The sequence below is a fragment of the Astyanax mexicanus genome, chromosome 2, assembly GCF_023375975.1.
Source record: "Astyanax mexicanus isolate ESR-SI-001 chromosome 2, AstMex3_surface, whole genome shotgun sequence".
Classification (NCBI taxonomy): Eukaryota; Metazoa; Chordata; class Actinopteri; order Characiformes; family Acestrorhamphidae; genus Astyanax; species Astyanax mexicanus.
Window position 1 is genome coordinate 20,089,054 of NC_064409.1, and position 27,276 is coordinate 20,116,329.

The 27,276-nt window shown below is 36.9% G+C and overlaps 1 protein-coding gene and 1 long non-coding RNA gene across 10 annotated transcripts in view; both read left to right on the forward strand.

Annotated features, from left to right (window-relative positions):
- Window positions 1-11,950, forward strand: part of LOC103025722 (beta-1,4-N-acetylgalactosaminyltransferase 3) — a 46,528-nt gene extending 34,578 nt beyond the window's left edge. For 3 of the 9 annotated variants that reach the window (XM_049473801.1, XM_049473761.1, XM_049473800.1), the window contains exons 15-19: window positions 682-835; window positions 1,546-1,618; window positions 3,989-4,142; window positions 5,190-5,316; window positions 6,058-6,323. In XM_049473801.1, coding sequence (XP_049329758.1) covers window positions 682-835; window positions 1,546-1,618; window positions 3,989-4,142; window positions 5,190-5,316; window positions 6,058-6,148 — 599 coding nt within the window. In that variant the 3' untranslated portion in view covers window positions 6,149-6,323. Of the gene's footprint in view, window positions 1-681; window positions 915-1,545; window positions 1,619-3,988; window positions 4,143-5,189; window positions 5,317-6,057; window positions 6,324-8,003; window positions 8,131-8,870; window positions 9,137-10,815; window positions 10,943-11,684 lie in introns of those variants that run through there. The other 6 variants (XM_049473797.1, XM_049473786.1, XM_049473799.1 and 3 more) reach the window with 6 other exon arrangements.
- A 4,315-nt stretch (window positions 11,951-16,265) lies between these two features.
- On the forward strand, window positions 16,266-17,530 carry LOC125795452 (uncharacterized). The gene is made up of 2 exons (XR_007434448.1): window positions 16,266-17,204; window positions 17,292-17,530. It is a non-coding gene; the product is annotated as an uncharacterized LOC125795452 (long non-coding RNA).
- Window positions 17,531-27,276: the final 9,746 nt, after the last annotated feature.

Consider the following 27,276-nt stretch of genomic DNA (forward strand, 5'->3'; position numbering starts at 1 on the left):
AGAAAATTAATGGATTTTAAGTGTGCCTTATAGTATTTGTTTGTTCAAACCATAGACTGTATATAAAGATGGACGCCGTGTCGCTGTTCCCATTCATTCAATGAAAATGAAGCCAAAATCTTCCGCCATTTTGGCGATTCAGAGACCAGAGTCTGCGCAGTAGAGACCAGAGGAGGCAGAAAGGCTGTGGAGAGACTGCCTACTCATTTGAATAACCCTGCCCCTGAGGGCTGCCTCGCTGTCACAGACTGCAGAGCGGGGCGGAGCGGAGCTGACGGTCTGTTATTGGTCCCGCCCATAAGCAGCCCTTTTACCATAACCACACCTTTTTTGAATAGAGCCGAATAAAGTTTTAAAAACCGAATTCTGTGGTTATATAAAAATTTGACAATATAAGCAGAGGATACACTAGCTGTTGCATTTAAATAATGGACTTAGAATTACAGTATATTAGAAAAAAACGTGATTGAAAGTTGTCTGTTTTGCCGTTGAAACCTATGGGGATGGGTGGAGTTACACAGCTTTCTGCAGCCGAACAGCAGGGGGCGCCCGACCTGTGGTGGCTTCACTTTTAAGAGACGATGCTCTGTCCAGCTATATACAGTCTATGGTTCAAACATTTGACTGATACTGTATTTGTTAATATTTTTATTTATTTTTTAAATCTTTTTATTCCAACAGTGAAAAATCAGGGGAGGTGGGTGATCCAGTTCATCAGACAAATGGCGAACATTTACCAAACCACAGGAGATAAGAACTTCAACGTCATCATCATAGATTACAGCAGTGATGACCTGGATATCCAGGCGGCGCTGAAAAATGCTAAATTACCAAGGTACTTTTTTTTTACATCAAAAGGGAAAGGACTAGTCTTGAGTGGAGGGCGTGGGCAAGCAAAAAGAACTACTGTAAAGGTGTGTACTATAAAACTAATCACGTTTGATTTTAAGGTTAATGCTAGTTAGTTGCAGAATAAGGGTGGAAGTCAGGAAGTTTAGTGAGTTGAATTGAAGAACGATGGAAGAGGGAAAACATCAGGTCTATAGATCTGTTGATGCCCAAACAAAACCCACTTTGACACCAAAGCTCTAGAGTATGTTGTACATGTTGTACAACAGCCTACTGTTTATTATAGTTTTTTAATATTTTTTCCACTTTAGGTTTTTATACCTGTAACAAGAAAGTAAATACAAGAAGAAAGTCCTGTGTTGTGAACTAAAGCATATTCCTGTATAGTTTAACATAGAGCAAAGGTTTGTTTATTATAGTAAATATCTGGGTAATATACAAACTGAAATTACTAAAAAAAATTTTTTTTTCAAATTTATTCCAATTTTTACAGCATTCCGATTGGCCTGTTCATCAAAAATGATAATATAATGTAGTTGTAACAACTGGTAGATTCACATTATGTCAGAAAATGAAATGCCATTTAATAGTTTAAATTTGACATATGTATCTTGTGCGTTTATATAAATGTGTGTTATTTATATATTTCTTTATTTCTTTATTTCTTTATTTAATGTACAATATCCATTGTTAAAGCTACCAGTACAGGAGGCTGGAAGGAAGGTTCCTAAAGACAACAGCACTGCAAACAGCAATTGATATCAGTGAAGTATGAAACACAGTCTTCTTCTTCTTCTTCTTCTTCTTTCAATTCCTTCTAAACCCTGTATACTCTGGGTTGCTATTTTATTAAGTACCGTATTTTTCGGACTATAAGGCGCACTGTATTATAAGGCGCACGATGAGTGAACGGTCTATTTTTAGTGTTAGTCCATACACAAGGCGCACTGGATTATAAGGCGCACTAAATGAAACTTTATTTATATCAGTAACAATAACTCTGAGCAATAAATCCTTCACAATATCTGTGAAAAATAACAACATCTCTGAGCAATAAATCAACAAGCACAGCAAGTACGTATTACTCCGCGACGCTCCTGACAACGGTAGCCGCAACGCTCCGACAGACCATAATATTATGTTGAAGCACAGCAAGTACGTATTACTCCGCGAGGCTCCTGACAACGGTAGCCGCAACGCACCGACAGACCATAATATTATGTTGAAGCACAGCAAGTACCGCATTACTCCGCGAGGCTTCTGACTATAATAGCGTGTTGTGCCGAATTCGGTGAATAAAACGGTTTTAAAACAGAGATAAAGATTGGATAAGTTTCATTTCTGGATGAAGTGATTTCCAGCGCTGTTTGGATATAACTGTGGATTACAGGAGACTGGATTGATGGATTCTCTTTAGTCTGGACGCGTTTTGAAGGTAGGACCTGTGGCTGAGCGCGGGTGTGTGTTCGGGGGGTGGCGGCAGTGACCGGAGGTTACCCCAGGACAAAAGGAGAGCCTTTTATTACTGGAAACATGCGCTCTGACGCAGCTCTAATTCATGAAACATACATCCTACAGTAAAAGCACAGTTCTGGAATCCGGAGAGCCAGGCGGTTCGAATGGTGTATGACATGACCGCATTCGATGAAATATGGACGAACGATAAACGCAAATATGAGAGTTATGAATTATTAAAATCATAACCAAGGCATATTTCGCCCTAAATGTTTATTTTCTGAAAGGATATTCCGCTAAATAGGCTAAATAGCTCAAAAGCAGAGATTCTAAGCTTTAAAATGGTATATTGGATGTCTATATTGAACCTGTAACTGTTCATAACTATTCAGAAACACAGCCAGTTATGAAATATTAAATATTTCTGGCCCGCCGGTGGGCCAGCGCGTGTTAACTTTACTTAGAAGTGGGCGCTAAAAAGAAACAGTTTGTGCTATTACCCCAGAACGGGTGGAAAGGAAAGTTTACCGGCACCTTGTTCTGGCCACGGAGCTACAGTGGAAACTAGCTACCCTGAACCACAGCCGAGAGGCAGTACGGCAGTCAAAGGTAACCGCGCGCTAGCCCAAGAGGGGGATCTTTTTCTGGCGTGGGTGAGGAATTCTGCACAACAGAGTGCCGTGTACCACATAAAAATCGAGGTCAGTAAACACAAGCAAAATCCATACACAAGGCGCACTGCATTATAAGGCGCAATGACGATTTTTGGGAAAAAATAAGTATTTTAAGTGCGCCTTATAGCCCGAAAAATACGGTACACTTCTAGCGACATCAACCGCTCTGTTGGACTTCATGAAAGAGTGATTTGCCTGGGCACCTTCTACATGACCTTTATTTAACCATTGTGTTTTGCAGTTGGTTCAGATCTCCTATCATATGTATATAAAGTCATATCCTCAAAAACGTACTTAATTTCCTTAATTCAGTTATTATTTGGATGTATTAAATAAGATCAATTGGTTCTTTTGGCAAGTGTGGGCAGTGTGCCAATTCCTGCTGGAAAATGAAATCCTCGTCCCTCATCTTGTCAGCAGAGGGAAGCATAAAGTGCTGTAAGATATTCTGTAAAAACACTGCAACTTTAGACTTAATATAGCACAGTGGACCAACACCAGCAGATGACATGGCTCTCCGAATATACTGATATAAATAAAGTAACTTGCTTAAGCGAGACTTGAAATTATTTGTTGAAATGACTTAAAGTTGGCCTCCCATCTAGCGGAATTGATCAATTAGCTTCAGAAGAAAACTAGCAGCTCTGCATGTGTCTTGTAGTCCTTCTAGGCTCTAATCTATCTCTATTTATCAAACATATTGGCAACATGTGTTTTTCTTTTACTCTGTCTGCACTCATAAAGCTTTGTAGAAGGCTGCCACTGTGTTTACCTGCTATTGTGATCCATACCAAGCAACCTGGGTTGTAGAAATAGGACTGGGTGATAACAGGGAACAGTCTGCTCGGTAAAGGGTTATTTAAAGAACATACTGGATGAAATGTCAGAGCTTAAACGTATCATGTTTACTTAATATCCGAATCTGATCAACATAATTAGAAAATATTATACATATTGATCTTTTAAAAAATGTGCCTGTTTAAAAAGTTTTTTTTCTTTTGTCCTCCCAGGATGAGAACAGTATTTTGTTTATATGTGACCTGCACTTTAATTTTCCCACATCGATAATTCACACGATACGTAAACACACCGTGCGGGGGAAAATGGTGTTCGCTCCAGTTGTGATGAGACTGGACTGTGGATCCACAGCTCAAGCTCCTACAGGTACTGAACTCCTATAACACTGGTCACATGTTCAGTTTTGGAAACCAAACAGAATGCTTGAAGAGAGTTAAACAGCCCAGACTGTTTGGGTTATACATTAACATTAATGTAAAACCCAATAAAAAAATAAATAAAATGGTTAGGATGCTGTGTTAACAGGCCATGTTGTCCAACATAGAATCAGTACTGCCTGTTTTTAATGCAGTGCTGCCCGAGTGGCCGAAGATCACCAGCAACCAGTACTGACCCTCGGCCTTGTTCCTTACACACAGAGATTTTTCCAGATTCTCTAAATCTTTTGATGTTATTTTGATGGGCTGTAAATGGTGGAACATCTAAATTTTCACAATTTTTTCATTAAGGAATATATTTTTTTAGATTTTTTAAAAACAGCTTTTGGCAGATTGGTAAAACTCTGCTTATCTTTACTTCTGAGAGACTTCACTTTTTTCTAAAACTCCTATTGCAGCTGTTTGTATTAGTGCCACTTAATTTAACAGCTTTTTGTTGTGTTTATGTTCTATTTTTGTTGAGATACATTGCTGCTATTAAGTTCTAAACAAATTCATGATTTCATGATATAAATAAAGTATTTTGCATAGACGAGAATTGAAATGACTTGTTGAAATGACCTAAAATTACCCTCCCAACTAGCGAAATTGATAAATTACCTAGCTGAATTACCAGTTTTAACTTGTTAATGAGAATATCAGCAGTTCTGTGTTTGTCTTGGAGTCCTTCTGGGCTCTAAGCTATATCTATCTATCAAACATTATGCCAACATGTGCTGTTGTTTTTCATGATATGCTAAAATATCTCAGTTTCAGCATCTGATATATGTTCTATATTCTAATGTGAATCAAATATGCATCTAATGATATTTGAATATCAACACATTCTGATTTAGTCTTGCTTTATATACATTTTACACAGCATCCCATTTTTTGCCGTTGGGGTTGTAGTTGCTGTTCATGTTCATCAAAAGCAATATGATCTTTTTCTGATATTATACGCCTTCTGTCTTACTTTACCTTTATTATGGAACAGGTTTTTGGGAACTTTCAGGCTACGGTCCTTTAGGAATCTATAAATCCGACATGAAGAGGATCGGAGGCATGAACACTATAGAGTTTAAGGATAAGTGGGGAGGAGAGGACTGGGAGTTGTTAGACAGGTAAGAGGAGACTACTAAAGTGAAACTTAATTGTCCTCAGGGGAATTTTTTTCAAGCAGCATAAAGGCTATGACATAAAAAGCACATAAATTACAACCACATACACCTAACACATTCCACACAATGTAATAACACTGACATTAACATTAACATTTCCACTAACTACTAATTTAGGCCCATAAACATTTGGAAAGTGACACAATCTTAATACGTTGAGCTCTGCATGCCACAAAACTGGATTTCAAATGAAACACATGAGATGTTATTGAGTTGTAGACTTTCAGGTTTAATTCAACGGGTTGCACAAAAATATCCTATTAAGTGTTTATGAAATACAACTTTTTTTTTTTACAAAAGCCTCCTCATTTCAGGGGCTCAAAAGTAATAATTGGACAAATTAAATTCCCGAAATTAAGCAAAAGATCTGTCAGTTGAATAAATTACTTTTACTAGATTAAATTATTTAAAACAAGTTTAAAACAAGGAAGTTAAAAATAAGTTATTGTTGTAATTATATTACCTTGATTTTCTCAAAATGAGAAATATTAGAATACGATTTATAAGCAGTGCTATGTCTTAGCTTAGCTATGTTTTATCACATCACATCCCACCACAAAACGACAAAACGAGCTGGTAAATTAATATTTTGTACTATTTGTACTAAGTACAGTTCTGTACTTGGTGATGAGCTTCCTCACCAGCACTGATTCTGATAACAGTCTGTTTTTATCTTCCATTTAGGATCCTGAGCAACAAGCTGGAGGTGGAGCGACTGAACCTCAGGAATTTCCTACATTTTCACCACTCAAAGCGAGGAATGTGGAATAACTAACAGCACCACAGAACTCAAGGACTACTTTATGAACTTTTATGAACTTTTTTACTTCATGCTCAAAGAAGTGGACTTGATAATCCATGAATCAGTAATGGATTATGGAATGATTTTCTGTTGGTTTGTGAAGGCCAATAGTGTTGATTTGCTTTTAAAGTAAAAGCACCAAATATTGTTGTTGTTTTTATATGTTTCTGTTTTTTTTTTCATGTTCTTTTTAATGTTTATTTAACCCTAGAACACCCAGAAGTACCCATCTAAAAATCTACTTGAGAAAAAGTAAAAAAGTACTCAATTTAAAATGTACTTTGAGTAAAAGTTACATAGTTACTTTTATTTATTTTATGTGAAAAAGTACAAATCATAATTTAAATAATTATTCAATTAAACAATGTGTACGTTGTAGGCTATATTTGTTCAGACCACCCCATAAAACATTTTCAAGAACAAGTGGCATAGGTTTCTATCATCCTTTTGTTTTTTACTGTTAAAATAGTTAAAATGTTTGGTCATATTGGTGACTGTAAACTGTATTTTTATAGATTTACAGTTCATTATTATTTTTTAACTTGCCATTGCTATGCTTTAACTGCTATTTACATGTTTTTTTTTTACATTTAAGCAGATTGTTTAATGTTCCTAATTAAAACTTAAGGGATTATTATTAAAAACATGAAATCATACAAAAAAAAACTGTTGGTTGGCGCATGCGCAGTGCCGCAAAGAAGCACATATTGATAGGTAGCATAACTCGACAGAACGGCGGTTCCCCCGAGCACAGCTGATTCACACAGCGTCTCTCCCGCTAACCGTAATAAACACTGCATGGAAAAGTTCAGCTGCGCTGCCATGGAGAACAAAACTAAATTTTTTTTTTTTCAGATTTTTTTTTTCCCAGCATTTATTTTTTTTACTCCGTAATGGGGAGTTTTCCAATGTAGTGAAGTAAATAACTTGTGTCAAAATGAACTTGAGGAAAAGTAAAATTACCTATTTTAAAAACTACTTTAAAAATGACAAATTACTCATAAAATCTACTCAATTACAGTAATGTGAGTAAATGTAATTAGTTACTTTCCACCTTTGGTAACAGGTAATATCCTAAAAAAAAAAAGAATGCTGCTGGCAACTTGGTCTTTAGTCCACCCATTCCTGGGCCTGATTTAAACACACAAACACTAACATCAGGTAAATTACACCCATAAAATATGTTAATCTCTATCACTAACATCGGATGAAAATCACACGAATGCATGCCTCTTAAAAAAAAAATAGATAAGAGAAGGGAATCAACCATAACATTAACAGCTTTTTGTTGTGTTTATGTTCTATTTTTGTTGAGATACATTGCTGCTATTAAGTTCTAAACAAATTCATGATTTCATGATATAAATAAAGTATTTTGCATAGACGAGAATTGAAATGACTTGTTGAAATGACCTAAAATTACCCTCCCAACTAGCGAAATTGATAAATTACCTAGCTGAATTACCAGTTTTAACTTGTTAATGAGAATATCAGCAGTTCTGTGTTTGTCTTGGAGTCCTTCTGGGCTCTAAGCTATATCTATCTATCAAACATTATGCCAACATGTGCTGTTGTTTTTCATGATATGCTAAAATATCTCAGTTTCAGCATCTGATATATGTTCTATATTCTAATGTGAATCAAATATGCATCTAATGATATTTGAATATCAACACATTCTGATTTAGTCTTGCTTTATATACATTTTACACAGCATCCCATTTTTTGCCGTTGGGGTTGTAGTTGCTGTTCATGTTCATCAAAAGCAATATGATCTTTTTCTGATATTATACGCCTTCTGTCTTACTTTACCTTTATTATGGAACAGGTTTTTGGGAACTTTCAGGCTACGGTCCTTTAGGAATCTATAAATCCGACATGAAGAGGATCGGAGGCATGAACACTATAGAGTTTAAGGATAAGTGGGGAGGAGAGGACTGGGAGTTGTTAGACAGGTAAGAGGAGACTACTAAAGTGAAACTTAATTGTCCTCAGGGGAATTTTTTTCAAGCAGCATAAAGGCTATGACATAAAAAGCACATAAATTACAACCACATACACCTAACACATTCCACACAATGTAATAACACTGACATTAACATTAACATTTCCACTAACTACTAATTTAGGCCCATAAACATTTGGAAAGTGACACAATCTTAATACGTTGAGCTCTGCATGCCACAAAACTGGATTTCAAATGAAACACATGAGATGTTATTGAGTTGTAGACTTTCAGGTTTAATTCAACGGGTTGCACAAAAATATCCTATTAAGTGTTTATGAAATACAACTTTTTTTTTTACAAAAGCCTCCTCATTTCAGGGGCTCAAAAGTAATAATTGGACAAATTAAATTCCCGAAATTAAGCAAAAGATCTGTCAGTTGAATAAATTACTTTTACTAGATTAAATTATTTAAAACAAGTTTAAAACAAGGAAGTTAAAAATAAGTTATTGTTGTAATTATATTACCTTGATTTTCTCAAAATGAGAAATATTAGAATATGATTTATAAGCAGTGCTATGTCTTAGCTTAGCTATGTTTTATCACATCACATCCCACCACAAAACGACAAAACGAGCTGGTAAATTAATATTTTGTACTATTTGTACTAAGTACAGTTCTGTACTTGGTGATGAGCTTCCTCACCAGCACTGATTCTGATAACAGTCTGTTTTTATCTTCCATTTAGGATCCTGAGCAACAAGCTGGAGGTGGAGCGACTGAACCTCAGGAATTTCCTACATTTTCACCACTCAAAGCGAGGAATGTGGAATAACTAACAGCACCACAGAACTCAAGGACTACTTTATGAACTTTTATGAACTTTTTTACTTCATGCTCAAAGAAGTGGACTTGATAATCCATGAATCAGTAATGGATTATGGAATGATTTTCTGTTGGTTTGTGAAGGCCAATAGTGTTGATTTGCTTTTAAAGTAAAAGCACCAAATATTGTTGTTGTTTTTATATGTTTCTGTTTTTTTTTTCATGTTCTTTTTAATGTTTATTTAACCCTAGAACACCCAGAAGTACCCATCTAAAAATCTACTTGAGAAAAAGTAAAAAAGTACTCAATTTAAAATGTACTTTGAGTAAAAGTTACATAGTTACTTTTATTTATTTTATGTGAAAAAGTACAAATCATAATTTAAATAATTATTCAATTAAACAATGTGTACGTTGTAGGCTATATTTGTTCAGACCACCCCATAAAACATTTTCAAGAACAAGTGGCATAGGTTTCTATCATCCTTTTGTTTTTTACTGTTAAAATAGTTAAAATGTTTGGTCATATTGGTGACTGTAAACTGTATTTTTATAGATTTACAGTTCATTATTATTTTTTAACTTGCCATTGCTATGCTTTAACTGCTATTTACATGTTTTTTTTTTACATTTAAGCAGATTGTTTAATGTTCCTAATTAAAACTTAAGGGATTATTATTAAAAACATGAAATCATACAAAAAAAAACTGTTGGTTGGCGCATGCGCAGTGCCGCAAAGAAGCACATATTGATAGGTAGCATAACTCGACAGAACGGCGGTTCCCCCGAGCACAGCTGATTCACACAGCGTCTCTCCCGCTAACCGTAATAAACACTGCATGGAAAAGTTCAGCTGCGCTGCCATGGAGAACAAAACTCAATTTTTTTTTTTTTCAGATTTTTTTTTCCCAGCATTTATTTTTTTTACTCCGTAATGGGGAGTTTTCCAATGTAGTGAAGTAAATAACTTGTGTCAAAATGAACTTGAGGAAAAGTAAAATTACCTATTTTAAAAACTACTTTAAAAATGACAAATTACTCATAAAATCTACTCAATTACAGTAATGTGAGTAAATGTAATTAGTTACTTTCCACCTTTGGTAACAGGTAATATCCTAAAAAAAAAAAGAATGCTGCTGGCAACTTGGTCTTTAGTCCACCCATTCCTGGGCCTGATTTAAACACACAAACACTAACATCAGGTAAATTACACCCATAAAATATGTTAATCTCTATCACTAACATCGGATGAAAATCACACGAATGCATGCCTCTTAAAAAAAAATAGATAAGAGAAGGGAATCAACCATAACATTAACAGCTTTTTGTTGTGTTTATGTTCTATTTTTGTTGAGATACATTGCTGCTATTAAGTTCTAAACAAATTCATGATTTCATGATATAAATAAAGTATTTTGCATAGACGAGAATTGAAATGACTTGTTGAAATGACCTAAAATTACCCTCCCAACTAGCGAAATTGATAAATTACCTAGCTGAATTACCAGTTTTAACTTGTTAATGAGAATATCAGCAGTTCTGTGTTTGTCTTGTAGTCCTTCTGGGCTCTAAGCTATATCTATCTATCAAACATTATGCCAACATGTGCTGTTGTTTTTCATGATATGCTAAAATATCTCAGTTTCAGCATCTGATATATGTTCTATATTCTAATGTGAATCAAATATGCATCTAATGATATTTGAATATCAACACATTCTGATTTAGTCTTGCTTTATATACATTTTACACAGCATCCCATTTTTTGCCGTTGGGGTTGTAGTTGCTGTTCATGTTCATCAAAAGCAATATGATCTTTTTCTGATATTATACTCCTTCTGTCTTACTTTACCTTTATTATGGAACAGGTTTTTGGGAACTTTCAGGCTACGGTCCTTTAGGAATCTATAAATCCGACATGAAGAGGATCGGAGGCATGAACACTATAGAGTTTAAGGATAAGTGGGGAGGAGAGGACTGGGAGTTGTTAGACAGGTAAGAGGAGACTACTAAAGTGAAACTTAATTGTCCTCAGGGGATTTTTTTTCAAGCAGCATAAAGGCTATGACATAAAAAGCACATAAATTACAACCACATACATCTAACACATTCCACACAATGTAATTACACTGACATTAACATTAACATTTCCACTAACTACTAATTTAGGCCCATAAACATTTGGAAAGTGACACAATCTTAATACGTTGAGCTCTGCATGCCACAAAACTGGATTTCAAATGAAACACATGAGATGTTATTGAGTTGTAGACTTTCAGGTTTAATTCAACGGGTTGCACAAAAATATCCTATTAAGTGTTTATGAAATACAACATTTTTTTTTTTACAAAAGCCTCCTCATTTCAGGGGCTCAAAAGTAATAATTGGACAAATTAAATTCCCGAAATTAAGCAAAAGATCTGTCAGTTGAATAAATTACTTTTACTAGATTAAATTATTTAAAACAAGTTTAAAACAAGGAAGTTAAAAATAAGTTATTGTTGTAATTATATTACCTTGATTTTCTCAAAATGAGAAATATTAGAATACGATTTATAAGCAGTGCTATGTCTTAGCTTAGCTATGTTTTATCACATCACATCCCACCACAAAACGACAAAACGAGCTGGTAAATTAATATTTTGTACTATTTGTACTAAGTACAGTTCTGTACTTGGTGATGAGCTTCCTCACCAGCACTGATTCTGATAACAGTCTGTTTTTATCTTCCATTTAGGATCCTGAGCAACAAGCTGGAGGTGGAGCGACTGAACCTCAGGAATTTCCTACATTTTCACCACTCAAAGCGAGGAATGTGGAATAACTAACAGCACCACAGAACTCAAGGACTACTTTATGAACTTTTATGAACTTTTTTACTTCATGCTCAAAGAAGTGGACTTGATAATCCATGAATCAGTAATGGATTATGGAATGATTTTCTGTTGGTTTGTGAAGGCCAATAGTGTTGATTTGCTTTTAAAGTAAAAGCACCAAATATTGTTGTTGTTTTTATATGTTTCTGTTTTTTTTTCATGTTCTTTTTAATGTTTATTTAACCCTAGAACACTGATGTAAAAATTAGTAACGCCATCACAAACGTTGGGTATACACTTTTTGACAAGTTTTGGAACCCTTCTTTAATTTTACAACATACAACATCACATAAAATAAAAAAGGTATCATGGATGACCCTCTAAAAAAGCAGAACAATATTGGAAAATCAGGTAACAGGCAGAGGTGGAAAAAGTACTGAAAAATTGTAATTAGGTAAAAGTACCTTTACTACCTTTACTTTGTTAAAATTCAACTCAAGTAAAAGTAAAAGTACCCATCTAAAAATCTAATTGAGAAAAAGTAAAAAAGTACTCAATTTAAAATGTACTTTGAGTAAAAGTTACATAGTTACTTTTATTTATTTTATGTGAAAAAGTACAAATCATAATTTAAATAATTATTCAATTAAATAATGTGTACGTTGTAGGCTATATTTGTTCAGACCACCCCATAAAACATTTTCAAGAACAAGTGGCATAGGTTTCTATCATCCCTTTTGTCAGGTGAGGGTGCAGGGAGGACGCGGAGGCGGACGCAAATGCAAACAAAAAGGGATTTATTAAAGAAAACAAATACAAAATACACAGGGAATAAACTGAAAACAGGACTGAGGAAACTAGGGAACACATACAGCACTGACAGACGATAAACATACAAGGATCGACACCGGGGAAATGGAACACGGACCTTAAATAGAGGTACACACACACAGGAAACACCTGGGACGAAGGGGCGGAGCTACAAATGAACACAGGTGAGTGGAAAAACACTGGGAATGAAACAGAGGAGCCGGGTCACATGAGAACATACAGACAAGAGAACAGACAGAGAATAGGCAGAAGATGTGACACCTTTGTTTTTTACTGTTAAAATAGTTAAAATGTTTGGTCATATTGGTGACTGTAAACTGTATTTTTATAGATTTACAGTTCATTATTATTTTTTAACTTGCCATTGCTATGCTTTAACTGCTATTTACATGTTTTTTTTTTTACATTTAAGCAGATTGTTTAATGTTCCTAATTAAAACTTAAGGGATTATTATTAAAAACATGAAATCATACAAAAAAACTGTTGGTTGGCGCATGCGCAGTGCCGCAAAGAAGCACATATTGATAGGTAGCATAACTCGACAGAACGGCGGTTCCCCCGAGCACAGCTGATTCACACAGCGTCTCTCCCACTAACCGTAATAAACACAGCATGGAAAAGTTCAGCTGCGCTGCCATGGAGAACAAAACTCAAATTTTTTTTTTTTCAGATTTTTTTTTCCCAGCATTTATTTTTTTTACTCCGTAATGGGGAGTTTTCCAATGTAGTGAAGTAAATAACTTGTGTCAAAATGAACTTGAGGAAAAGTAAAATTACTTATTTTAAAAACTACTTTAAAAATGACAAATTACTCATAAAATCTACTCAATTACAGTAATGTGAGTAAATGTAATTAGTTACTTTCCACCTTTGGTAACAGGTAATATCCTAAAAAAAAAGAATGCTGCTGGCAACTTGGTCTTTAGTCCACCCATTCCTGGGCCTGATTTAAACACACAAACACTAACATCAGGTAAATTACACCCATAAAATATGTTAATCTCTATCACTAACATCGGATGAAAATCACCCAAATGCATGCCTCTTAAAAAAAAAATTGATAAGAGAAGGGAATCAACCATAACATTAATGACATCAATTTGCAACCTGAAGCTACCCAAAGTCCCATGCAACTCAGACAGCAGCAACACAATTAAAATCACATGAAAAAAATTGTGTGGGTGAAAATTAAATGGCGTTATCTTTCTAGGGCTTTTATTGTTCTACTGCTATTATTATTCAATATTTTTAGTATTTCTAATTTTCAAATTGGAGCCATCACACCTGGAATAAATACAACTGCCCGTATCATCTCATTCTAACAGCAGGACTCACCAGCCTCCCATTCATGTTCAGTTTAGAGTCCAACAACCAGAAAATACTGGAATAAAAGGTGTTTTTTTAATGCAAATATTGTACCTTCTATTTCAGTAGCCGACACAGCAAACGTGATACAATTCAACCACAAGGTGGTGCTCAAGTACTTTTCAGAACAACACTGCTGGTTTCCATTCAGTGAGTAAGAAAGTATAGGAACTTTAAACGTTTAAACGAAAGTATAGGAGTTTAAACGTTTACTATTTTCCTGTTATATCAGTAAATGACAGCAAAACACTTAAAAAAGCAATAATCCAAAAAAATAAAAAACTTACCTGTAAAAAAAATTGTATATTTATTCATTTGTTTCTACATTAGACAGGTTTTAAGCACTAAAATGCTAGCAGTACTGATAACATGAGCTGATTGGTTTATGATATGATATCCAGCATTTGCAGTTTAGTTACAGTCAGAATACTGAGTTTAAAAGGTTTAAAAAAAAAAGATGTATTTGGTACTGAAACATTTGATATTGTCTTGTTTCAAGAAAATGTGTAAAGTGCCCTCTATTTCCACACGTTAGTAACCTTACAGATTTCCAGATAAGGCTAGGTGGAGCATCATTAGAATTAGAGAACAAGCTAGCGCTTAGCGCGGTTAGCGGGTAGTGCTAATGCTGGTGTTGAGGAAATTAGTAATGTATCCTCTATTTCCACACGCTAGTAACCTTACACATACACCAGAACACACACACATCACACAATATATAACCTCTAGCTCCTACACTATATGAACAAAAGTAGAGAGTGAAGAGTAACTGTTTATTTTACCTTGAGTGTATTGACAAATATCTTTCAATTATGATTACTTACCTTAGTATCTATAATTACATAATTATTGTGTGAAACCTTGTATTGTATATGCATTAACCAATACTCACATTATATTTGATCATTTTTACTCACAGTGTATTTTACACGCAATTATATAGAAGATTAACCAATAATCACAATATACTCTTTACATATATAGTAAAACATTGTTTGATCAGGCATGTGACTAACACAGACTCTATTATATGACAAATTAACCCACATGATACATTTACTAACACATAGGATTTATTATATGGCGGACTAACCACGCGTTACTAACACATTAACATATAACATATGAGATGTAGCTCAGGCTTGAAGTATTTTGTTTACTGCATGACCCTAACTAACGGTCATCAACTCGACAGAGTAGGCTTTTAGATCAAAGCGGCCTTCTGTGTGTGGGGGAACCTGCAGCGGCTTCAAAGAGGGGGGTGACGCACACACACAGATAGTGCCACGATGTTCCATTCTGGAAGAACACAGTCAAGGCCAAACACTAGTGGTCTGATCAGACCTGTGAAACACATGAAATTACGCATACTAACATGAGATGATTTTAGCAACGCCTCATCAGCAGGTTTCACGTCATTTGGGGTATAAAACATGGAGTCAGATTAGAGGGGGGTCAGAACTTATACTGGGACGGCTGTTAGACGGTCTTTCATGTGTTAGTTCTCCTGAATATTCAGTACTTTGTAATAAATACTTGGTTTGCTTTCAACTTCACTCCACCTGTCTGACTCTCTCTATCAAACGAACACGCAGGGGAGTTGTACCCCGGACGAGAGGTGGGAGTAGCCCACCTTTCATTTTCTTTTCTACAACAATTTGGTGACCCCGACCTCTGAACGAGTCTGACGAAGGACAGCATCCGGCACTAATCCACTCACGGCCGAACTTAAACAAACCAGGTAAGCAGAGCCGGTTTAATCAAATTCTGCATATTGGCTATTTCAAATTTGAGTGGAGCGGCTGTCGGGCTGCTGTCCGGAGGGGAGCAGGCAGCATACCAAGCTATTTAATTGAGAGTAGAAGTTGTGCCTACTCCAGAGTTTTAAATGAGAATAGAAGCTGTTCCTATTCCAGGGTGTTAAACGGTAGACGCTGTACCTACTGGTTTTAAGGATTGGAAGCTGGCGTGTCCCCCCGGCTTCTGACGAGAAGTTCGGATAAAGGCCAGGTGTAAGGCTCACCTCGAGATTGATCCGCTCGTAAACAAGCCAGAGTAGACACTGTACCTACTCACCTCTATTTTAATTCGGTTAAAAAAGAGCAGATGCTGTACCTGCTCGGGTAGACGAAGTACACTACTTCTCTATTTTAATTCGGTTAAAAAGAGCAGATGTTGTGCCTGCTCGGGTAGACGAAGTACACTACTTCTCTATTTTAATTCGGTTAAAAAGAGCAGATGTTGTCCCTGCTCGGGTAGACGTTGTACCTACTTCTCTATTTTTATTCGGCTGAACAAAAAAATACATAAATAAATAAAAAAAAAAAAAAAAAAATACATAAAAAAGACAATAAAATAAAAAATAGTAATACTCAAGTATTATATGATTTTGTTAAAAAAGAAGCAGATGCTGTTCCTGCTCAAGAAATTTGGTGAAAAATTAGTAGACGCTGTACCTACTACATATTAATACAGATAGAAATAATTGACAAAAGATCGGGTTAATATATTGAGCGTTTCATGTTGAAAGTTGCGGGCTTTAAGAAGCGTGACTGGGACCATATGGAACGCCTTCATTAGCGCGTGAGTGTTAGTTTAAAATAAATGAGTAGCTTAAAAGTGTGAACGGGGGTCCTTAGGTATAATCGAAGGCGGACCGGGAGCGGTATCTCGCGGGTGGGCAGCGACCCAATGCTTGTGTACATGGCTTATTCGTGTCTTGTCTGGGGTAAAAGAAAACAAATAAAAAGGGGTATACATAGCAGTATAAACTATACGTTTGAGGGAAGTGAGTCTGTGGCCAATAAATGGGAGAGAGTATGCGTGTGTATGTGTGCTTCTTCCAGGGACTGAGTGTGTCTGACTTTGTGATTGTGTATGCGCGACTGACAGAGAGAAAAAGAAAAGGGTCTACGAGTGTCTGTTACAGGGATTAAAAGTGTACCTGTGAGTGTGAAAGTGTGCGTGTCCAGTTTTCCTGAGAGAGAAACAGAAAATGTGTTATTTTGTGTGGCGGACAGAAAGAATGTGTGTGTGGCAGTGAGTGAGAAAGTGTATGGCAGCGAATTAAAGAGTGTGTGTAAGACAGAGTGCGTGAAACAGAAGTGTGTGTGTATGTGTTGGAAACTGTGTGTGAGCGGAGCTCCGGTGAGCAGTGTGATTGGTTGAGTGTACGAAATCTTGTGTGACAACGAAATAGGAATGGATGAGTCCCACTGCAGGGGAGGAGTCCAAGGTGAAGTAGGTGGCGTTGGTCCAGCCTATTGGTTTTAGACTGAGAGGTTGTTGACGCTTGTGAGTCATCATAGAAAATAGAACATAAGTTCAGTAGGGAAATAGAGTAATACACAGTGAAAATGGGGGACAGAGGTGAACAGGGGGAAAATGCTTTTGTATGGGTAGATAGATATATCTATATAAGAAAATATAAGGATAAAAAAACCTAACTATACAAGGTAAAGATCTATCTGTAAACGGAGCAGTGCAGTAGATATTACTAATGGTCATAAATAATTAAATAATTAACAGAGTAAAGTAACTGATGTGACATAGAAATATAATATAATATAAATATGCATATGTTATAAGACAGTTCTAAAATGAAAATGTGAACATGTGAATACCCTATCATGAGTACAGTGTACTTTAATGTAAGCAAGGTTGGGGAAGTGTTAATATAAATAATTAAGTTGTTGAATGATGTCAGAGAGGTGTGTGACTGGATAGATAATTAGAGAATTTATAGAATTTAATAAAGGGATTATGGGGTTGGTTAGCAACACAAATAAAAAAGAAAAAAAGAAAAGGGGGAGTCAGAATTGAGGAAAATAATTAGCTTAATTTTGGGTATTGGACTATATCTTGGGGGCCCTAACCTAACAGGGACATATGTCTCACTCTATATTCTATAAGCAAATCTAATAATGAAAATAATAAAGGTGTGTGGCTGAGTCGGAATCGTTTCCTATTGCAGAAATACTGAGCAATTTGGACTGGCCATTTTTACAATGCTTTGTCGAAACTCAGCAGTACATTTTTCCCCATATAGTTCACTATTCATTATATTATATTATGATAATATTGTACAGAAGATGTATGCTAGAAATTCCAAATATACTATACCATGCAGTACTGCTGTGTAAGATGTCCTCAGAGCAGGACAAATAAACATGGTTTCTTGTTTGATTGTTAAATAATCAGTTCAATAAATAGGAAAATGCTACATAGTGAATGGTGAATGAGTTAATAAGTGAGCCATTCCAAACACAGCTTTTTCTATCAGGTGATTTAGTTAATTATCTTACTATTCGTTTCTTATTCAGACTGATCTCAGTTCAGTCCTGGCTGAATGAGATCTATATAAGATAGATGTAATATCTAATTTCTCTAAGTTTTATGCATCTCCGTCTATGCTGATATTTTGATCCTCTTAAGAGCAAGAGTAGATTTCAGAAACCAGTGAGGAAAGACCTTATTTTTATTTTTATTATTATTTCTTAAAGGAAACGCAGTGTTGCATCTATTTCAAGCTACAGGGAATTTGGTATCTTTCTGATAAGGGGACATAATCAAACGTAAAAAAAAAATTGAGCTTTCTATTTTGTTTTCAATATGCTTACTTTCTGCAATGAAGAACTTGCTTTGCTTTCTTTCTGTATAGTATTAAATTAGACTGGAAAGAGATCTGGAAAACAGCATAAATTTAGTTTTCATGCTTATACAATGCCACCTATAAAACATAGGCCTGATTTTCTGGCTGTAGCATGAACAAAATCAGCTAAGCAATATAAAATTGTTTCATCTGCATAATGGTAAAGTTTGCAATCTGAGAAGCAGAGCCAGCAATATAATTTATGTATATATTAAATAAAACTGGACCAAAAGGTAACCTTAGGGTACACCTTTCAGGTACAGATGCAAAATCTGAATAATTATTCATTGACATGCACTCTTTTGGGTCTATTCCAGAGCAGTGGCATCAAAGCAAATAATTTAAGCTAAATTCAGTGGGAGAGAAGGGGTGATACTGATGGTAATAAATGAAATATGTATACAAGAATAACAAATCATAAACCATGGGTACTTGGTGCCTTGCACGGGCTTTCGCGGTCAACATCAGAGTGTGAGTTTATGACAGTCTGACATACCTGGGTTGGCGTTCCCTAGCTGTACCCTGCAGGAACACTACAGCACTGAATGTAGATTAAACAGTGCTGCTACGCTGTGTGTGGTTCAGTGGGCTAGGCTGGTTAGCCAAAGACGGGTAAGATCCCAACGTACTACAAAGGGACAACCTAAGGCAGGCACAGTCTCGATCTGACCACCACATGCATTTTAACAGAACACGGAGAAAACATCATGGAAGGGAAGCGCAGCCCAGGCGAGAGTGAGTGGATGAATGAAGTGATGGGGTGTGTGTCAGTGGAGGCCTGGGCAGGGTAGACCAGCCCCAGGGTGAAGCAATTTTGCGTTAAGTTCTCTGAAACAGAAATTCTGTTTCAGAAAAAGGGGGAGATGTGAATAGATGATCATTATTACCACCATTATTTGCCCAATAATTATTTTATACTTTTTTATCTTTTTAAAACCTATTACCTTTTTCATCCCTCACCACTATTACTAAAAAAAAATTACCAATCATTATTTTATACATATAGAGCATTGTTCAACTTTTAGTTTATTTATGTATCTATTTATTTTTAACTTTTGGTTTTAAAACAACCACTATGCAGATGAGCAATTACTTTCAAAAAAAAAAAAGGAAAAGTCTTAGCTTTCAAGACACACTCAATCCTAATTTAAAAATAAGAAATAAGAAACTCAGAAATCACAAAATTAAACTTTCATTATTCAACATGTGAGCCACTTTTTTGAGCAGATCTGTTTACACAGGGGGAGAAGGAGAACGTGGTGCAAAGGTGGACCAGTCCAGACACAGAGTGAGGGTTACTCCGCCATTACGCACGAAAGGGGAACGAGTCTGGCTGGATTGGGCCTTTCCAGGTGACTGAGAGAACAACGTACGCAGATCAACTGATAGGCGAGGGTTCGACAGCTGTGCAGCAACAGGCCCGCAGCAGGAAGGAGGGGTAGCACACTCACCCCGCAGCAGCAGCAGCAGGAAGGAGGGGCAGCAGAGCCCCCGCAGCACGGGCCTGGCCTGGCCACAGCGGAGAAAACTGAGGAGCGGAAGTGAGGGAGTAACTCATTCAGCAACGTTTCGATTGCGTCAAAGTACACTACATACAGAGACTCTTAAACACATCTCATTGAAGAACACACATGGTCTTATCACACACCAACTCATACTTTTCATTCACTGATATTGCAGACATCAAGAGCCAGAATAAAGCTCTTCGTACGTGGGGCTGAGGGAGTCTACCTTCAGAATCCTGAAGCAAGAAGAAAGAAGAAGAGAACTACACGCATTGCAACTTTAATATTTACACATATAAGGTCATAGACTGTGATTTGCTAAATTAGGGAGGGAACACATTATTTTTCCCTTACAGGTTGTCCTGAACATTGCTTTCCCTTGCAGGTTGCCTTGGACTCTTGAAAAAACGAAATTGTAAAAAAAAAAAAAAAAAAAAAATTCACTCTGTAACCTTAACACTTACACATATAGGGCTATAGATAACAAGTTTACTGAATAGTGTAAAACTTAGAGGGAATACACATTTATGGTTTAATAATGGCTTGGTACGGAAAAAGGGAGTGGGACAGGTCAAAGTACGGACACTATAACCAACCAGCATTTCCTCTGGCTATTCCAATATGGCTCCAGATAATAATAACCGTTGCCCTCATGGGTATAATGATAATAACACTGGCCATTGTCTCAAAGCAAGAACAACTAACAACGGTAGAGGGAACAATTATGAACACTTCGGCGACCATGCACCCGACAAATGCAACAGCTAAAGACCAGCCCACACAACTTAATAGAACCAAATGATCAACCATCGCCCAGTCCAACTAAAAATGCATTAGGCGCTGGGGAGGTATAGAACTAGACTATTATTGGGGTGAAACGACCGCATGGACAGTGAACTTATGCGACGTAGTGACTTGTGGTAAGCTGGGGTCCAAGGGGGAAGCGGTGTACTTGTGTTGGTCTCGTGATGATAATCTTAAGTGTAACCATAACACCGACCAAGCAGCTTATAAGGCCAGACCTTGTAACAAGTGGGAACACGTAATTAGGTCAACGCATGTCAATTGGGATCCGAGCGAACGTTGGGCGACTCGTGAGCGGGAAAAATGGCACAAACTTAACATACAAAGAGATAACGATCCGATAAACAATCTAATAACCATTGCATTAGAGTGGCAATCCGATCCTAATGGGGAAAGATCTTCGGCATTTTTCATAGGGGTCGGGGTGGATGTACATGGTAATGACCCTGTGGGATGGATCAAAGTTAGAGTTACAGATAAACCGACCATTGACACCGACAAGGCCACAAAAAACGCAATAGACAACAATGGGGGGGATCGGTCTATACTGGGAGCAGATTATTCTACATGGACAACTGAACAGATCGTAAAGCTAAGCACAGGGTTCGAAGGGAGCAACTTATGGATAAAATGGATAAATGCACAAGCAAGAGAAGCTAACATGGACGGGTGTGTAGCATGTGCCGCTGCTAGGCCGGCATTGTTTTTAGGTCCGGCACCACTGTTTCCAACAGAAGACCCGATAGGATTCCAGTGCATGATTAATTTAACACGTATGCCAAACCCCGCTAATTGTACTGCCCTGTCAAACATTTTCCCAGTTATAGCAAACAACACCGGCTCAGGACAATTTCAGATTCCAGATTCAGGTAATTTTACTTGTTTTAACCACACGGCAGGGGATGAGACAATGCACCCGAAACACTTAGGCAATATAAACCCTAATTTGTGCCACACTATATTCAATGCCGATTCCGGTAACTCTATAGGCCCATGGGCTAGAGCGGGACTGTATTATTATTGTGGAGGATCAACCCTACTGCTCAGACTACCCTCGCGTAGCCAAGGCCTCTGCGCCATGGTAAGACTAATTTCCCCAATCACTATGTACGGCGCACACAAAACCGTTTCTAATTTGAATAGGCCTATGAGATCGGATGACTATGATTTCGACCAAAAATACTCCCACGTACATAGACGCAATAGGCGTACCTCGGGGCGTGCCAGACGAGCATAAATTAGTGGATCAGATAGCCGCCGGATGGGAAAGTATCTTAATTTGGATCACACCAAACAAGAATGTCGATCGAATTAATTACGTAAATTACCAAGTAATGAGACTGGCTAACATTACCGGGGCGGCAATAACAGGCTTATCAGAACAGTTATCAGCAACCTCACTAATGACCATACAAAACCGTATTGCATTAGATATGGTACTCGCGAATCAGGGTGGCGTTTGTCATATGTTCGGAGATGTATGTTGTACCGTAATCCCTAATAACACGGCCCCAGATGGAATGGTAACTAAAGCGTTAATTGCCCTAAAAGCCCTGTCCAGAGAAATGGCAGAAAACACGGGGGTAGATAATCCAATTACTCAATGGCTGGTGAGAACTTTCGGACAATGGACGGGGGTATTTGTATCTATGGCTTCGGCACTCGCTGTATTCGCTGCTATTTTAGTTACATGCGGATGCTGCTGCGTGCCGTGTATTAGATCCCTGATAGAAAGAACGATAACACGAATGATGGAGGGCAAAGACGATAAACCGCCATATATGTTACCTATACTGGAGTGTGAGGAAGAGCAGGAGGAAATGCTGTAAACCAACCAGTCTTGGGGATGACTTTAAGGCAATGATGTCACTTCCTCCTTTGATAGAGTTCGAATTATTAGCCGCCTGGGGCAGAGAGGCTGTGGGAGAATTTTTCCTGTCAAAATTGGTTGGTAGGCTGCCGGAACAGGTTTTCACTCTCACCTTTAGCTAAATGTTCACACATATGTTTATCACGTGTTGAACATATGTAAATACATATTTGGAGGAATTACGATGTGTTGACGTATCTGGTTGATACGTCAAAAGGGAGAATTGAAGAGTAACTGTTTATTTTACCTTGAGTGTATTGACAAATATCTTTCAATTATGATTACTTATCTTAGTATCTATAATTACATAATTATTGTGTGAAACCTTGTATTGTATATGCATTAACCAATACTCACATTATATTTGATCATTTTTACTCACAGTGTATTTTACACGCAATTATATAGAAGATTAACCAATAATCACAATATACTCTTTACATATATAGTAAAACATTGTTTGATCAGGCATGTGACTAACACAGACTCTATTATATGACAAATTAACCCACATGATACATTTACTAACACATAGGATTTATTATATGGCGGACTAACCACGCGTTACTAACACATTAACATATAACATATGAGATGTAGCTCAGGCTTGAAGTATTTTGTTTACTGCATGACCCTAACTAACGGTCATCAACTCGACAGAGGAGGCTTTTAGATCAAAGCGGCCTTCTGTGTGTGGGGGAACCTGCAGCGGCTTCAAAGAGGGGGGTGACGCACACACACAGATAGTGCCACGATGTTCCATTCTGGAAGAACACAGTCAAGGCCAAACACTAGTGGTCTGATCAGACCTGTGAAACTTGAGCACTAACACATGAAATTACGCATACTAACATGAGATGATTTTAGCAACGCCTCATCAACAGGCTTCACGTCATCTTTGGGTATAAACAAGGAGTCAGATTAGAGGGGGGTCAGAACTTATACTGGGACGGCTGTTAGACGGTCTTTCATGTGTTAGTTCTCCTGAATATTCAGTACTTTGTAATAAATACTTGGTTTGCTTTCAACTTCACTCCACCTGTCTGACTCTCTCTATCAAACGAACATGCAGGGGAGTTGTACCCCGGACGAGAGGTGGGGGCTAGCCCACCTTTCATTTTCTTTTCTACAACAAGAGACACCTGCTTATTTTTGTAAGAATTTGATTGCATTCAGCAACAATAACAATATCATTAGTGAGGTCAGGATGTAGGATGAGGCTCAGCTAACTTCATTTAAAACTAACCAACTCATCCCAGTTTAAAAGTGCTGGATGATGTCTAGCCCACACATGGTATTACCGTATTTTTGGACTATTTGGGAAAATTTGGGTGAGTAAAATGCTTCCGTTTATTTACAGTAAACTTAGATTTCCAAATTTCCACAAAGGCTAGGTGGAGCAGCATTAGCATTAGCGAAAGACCTAGCACTTTGTACGGTTAGCGGATAGTGCACGGTTAGCAGGTAGTGCTAATGCTGGTGTTGAGAAAATGGGTTATGTACCCTCTATCTCCACTCGTTAATAACCTTACACATACACCAGAACACATACAAACAAAACAACAAATATAACTTCTACCTCCTACACTATATGGACAGTTTTATTTTATTTTTTGTAAGAATTTGATTGCATTCAGCAACAATAACAATAACATTACTGAGGTCAGGATGTAGAATGAGCCTTAACCAACTTAATTTACAACTGACCAACCAACCAACAAATCCCAGTTTAAAAGTGCTGCATGAAGTCTAGCCCATTTTTCTATTATTTCCATTATTATTCTATTTTTATACATAAAGTGCACGGAAATATAAGGCATATTATGCAACACTAGGAAGGATCAGGAGTGTTGCCATGTTTTCCTTCTAATTCTGCGGTTGTGATTTGCTGTAACTAAGTAAAGCAAAGTTAAGTAAACAAAACCAAAATTCTTAAAAACACCATTTTCTTTCAAAGTCAAACGAGCACTGGATGTTTATATACACAGATTTCTCTCCTGAAAACTGTTTATTTGGGTGCCAAAAAGAACAAGCGCTTAACGCGGTTAGCAGCTAATGCTAATACTGCTCCAGTTTCAAGTCTCGGTTCTGGAGATCTTAACTGAAACTCCTGTATAAGGCTGAACTTCAGCAGAGTGGCTTTACTGCTCCTTACAACCTGACTGCTAAAATAATACATAAAGCGCACCAGATTATAAGATGCACTGATGATTTTTGGGAAAATTAAAGGATTTTATTGCGCCTTATATTGCGAAAAATATGGTAGTCATGGTGCCAGAAGGTTCATGTTCAATTTATCTGCTCCTGAGAGTCATATTCTTTTGGGATTGTGTGTCCACAAACATTTGGACATGTATTGTATGTTGTGCTGCATTGCTCAGTTTTGCAGCATTGCAGCATCACTAAAATGCCAAAATTCACGGGACATAAACAGGTGGGACATAGTATTGTGTCCCATATTTATTGCCACATTTAATTTTTTAAACAAAGCTATAAAACACTGCATTGATCTGTGGGATATGTGGGCGGGGTCTCCTGCATTGAATGTGGATGTGATGGTTTCTTCCAGGTTTCTTCCATTATATAACTCATGCTTCCATTAGTAAAATGTGAATTAAGCTCATTTCTTTTTATTTTATTTTATTTACAACCTCAGTGTGTTACACCTGCAGAATAACATTGCAAGATCTGAAGATTTAATTGGTTTAAAATCTTAGTTTCAGGTATGTTTCTCCCTAGATTTTCCCTGCAAAAATGCACTATAAATATTTCTGAATATGTTATGAACTGTTTTTTCTAATCCTTTTGTGTGTTAAGAGAAAACAATGTTTTCCTCTGTAAATTTTGAAATAATTTTTATGAAAAACAAGCTATACGATCACTTGAAAAATACTGTTTTAAAAAGAACATTCAGGCGAGTGAGTGCTCTGAGATGGATGTGTATTACACCTGCAGAATAACATTGCAAGATCTGAAGATTTATTTGGTTTAAAATCTGTTTCAGAATAAACAGTGGAAAGCAGCCCTGGTTTGAGACTCATTTAATGGTCAAACAGTGGTCGTTACATTATCCCATTACTTGTGGCATGTCAGTGTATTTATTTTATGTATATTTTGTTATTTTAGATTCAAACCACCATAAGCAGCTTAGCAGTTTATCCTGGACAGTGGAATTACGGGCTGCACCAGACCATCACTGGGAGGTAAATCAGGTCAGAGCTAGTAAAGAATGTAAAACAATTTTTTTAAGGCATCTGAATTGCTAGAAGGGTTGTATGAAAGCTGTAGAAGCTAAAAATAAAATTTAAGGAGCCATTAATATCTTATCTTAAGGTTACAGCATTGTTTATTTATATATTCTTAGGTATAGTTAATTTTTCGGACAACAAATTCATTTAGAACATTTATTAGCAGAAAATAAGAAATGGCTGAAATAACGAAAAAGATGCAGAGCTTTCAGACCTCAAATAATGCAAAGAAAACAAGTTCACATTCATACATTTGTAAGAGTTCACAAATCAATATTTGGTGGAATAACCCTGGTTTTTAATCACAGTTTTCATGCTTGGCATGTTCCCCTCCACCAGTCTTACACAATGCTTTTGGATAACTTTAGGCCACTTCCAGGTGCAAAAATTTAAGCAGTTCAGCTTGGTTTGATGGCCTACATTGGCAGAGTAAGTGTTAAAACGGGTTATGAACAGTTTTGGTATCACTTTATTTACACAAACAACACAGATTTGACACATTAATATCTTGTTTTGTATCTTTGCTCAGTAAAGCTTAAATTGGACTTTTGTAAATAATCTATGTGCGGTCTTTATTATTGAATAATTTGGAGTCTATGATTACTACTATTGTAGTATGTGCGCCATATGAGTAAAGAAATCGCTGAGATCTGGCCCGGTGCTGGACCGGATTTAACCCATGTCTGCAAACCAAATCTGTACCTGTATTGGCCCACCGTGCAAAAGGACACCGGGCCAGAACATTTGGATGATTTGCGCCGGATCCGGGCCAGATAATTTTTGCTATCTGGGTTTGTAAGAAAAGATCTTTCAACACTGCAAACCCACATTCCTTGGAAATAAAATGAATGAATTCTGTATCAATATGTAACATCCTGTCCCTGTTCCGTGTCTGTCCTGTTCTGTCTCCGTGTTTCTACCGTCTTCTTGTTTGTTTTTCTCCTCTATGTGCTCTGCTCTGTCTTTTTCCGTGTCTCTACCCTCGTCTAGTGCCTTCACCTGTGTTTCATCTGTAGCTCTAACCCCCAATCCCCCCCCCCCCCCCCTTTTATCTTCTCCAGATGTTCCCTGTTTCCTTTCCCGCCCATGTGTATTTACAGCCTTGTGTTTCCTGTTCCCTTTGTCGGTTTTGTATGTTTCATATTTGTACCCAGAGTTTCTGTTTTTGGTCTATTGTTTGTCTTCTTTGTTTATTAATAAATATACTTACATTTGCGTCCACTCTCCGTGTCCCCTTA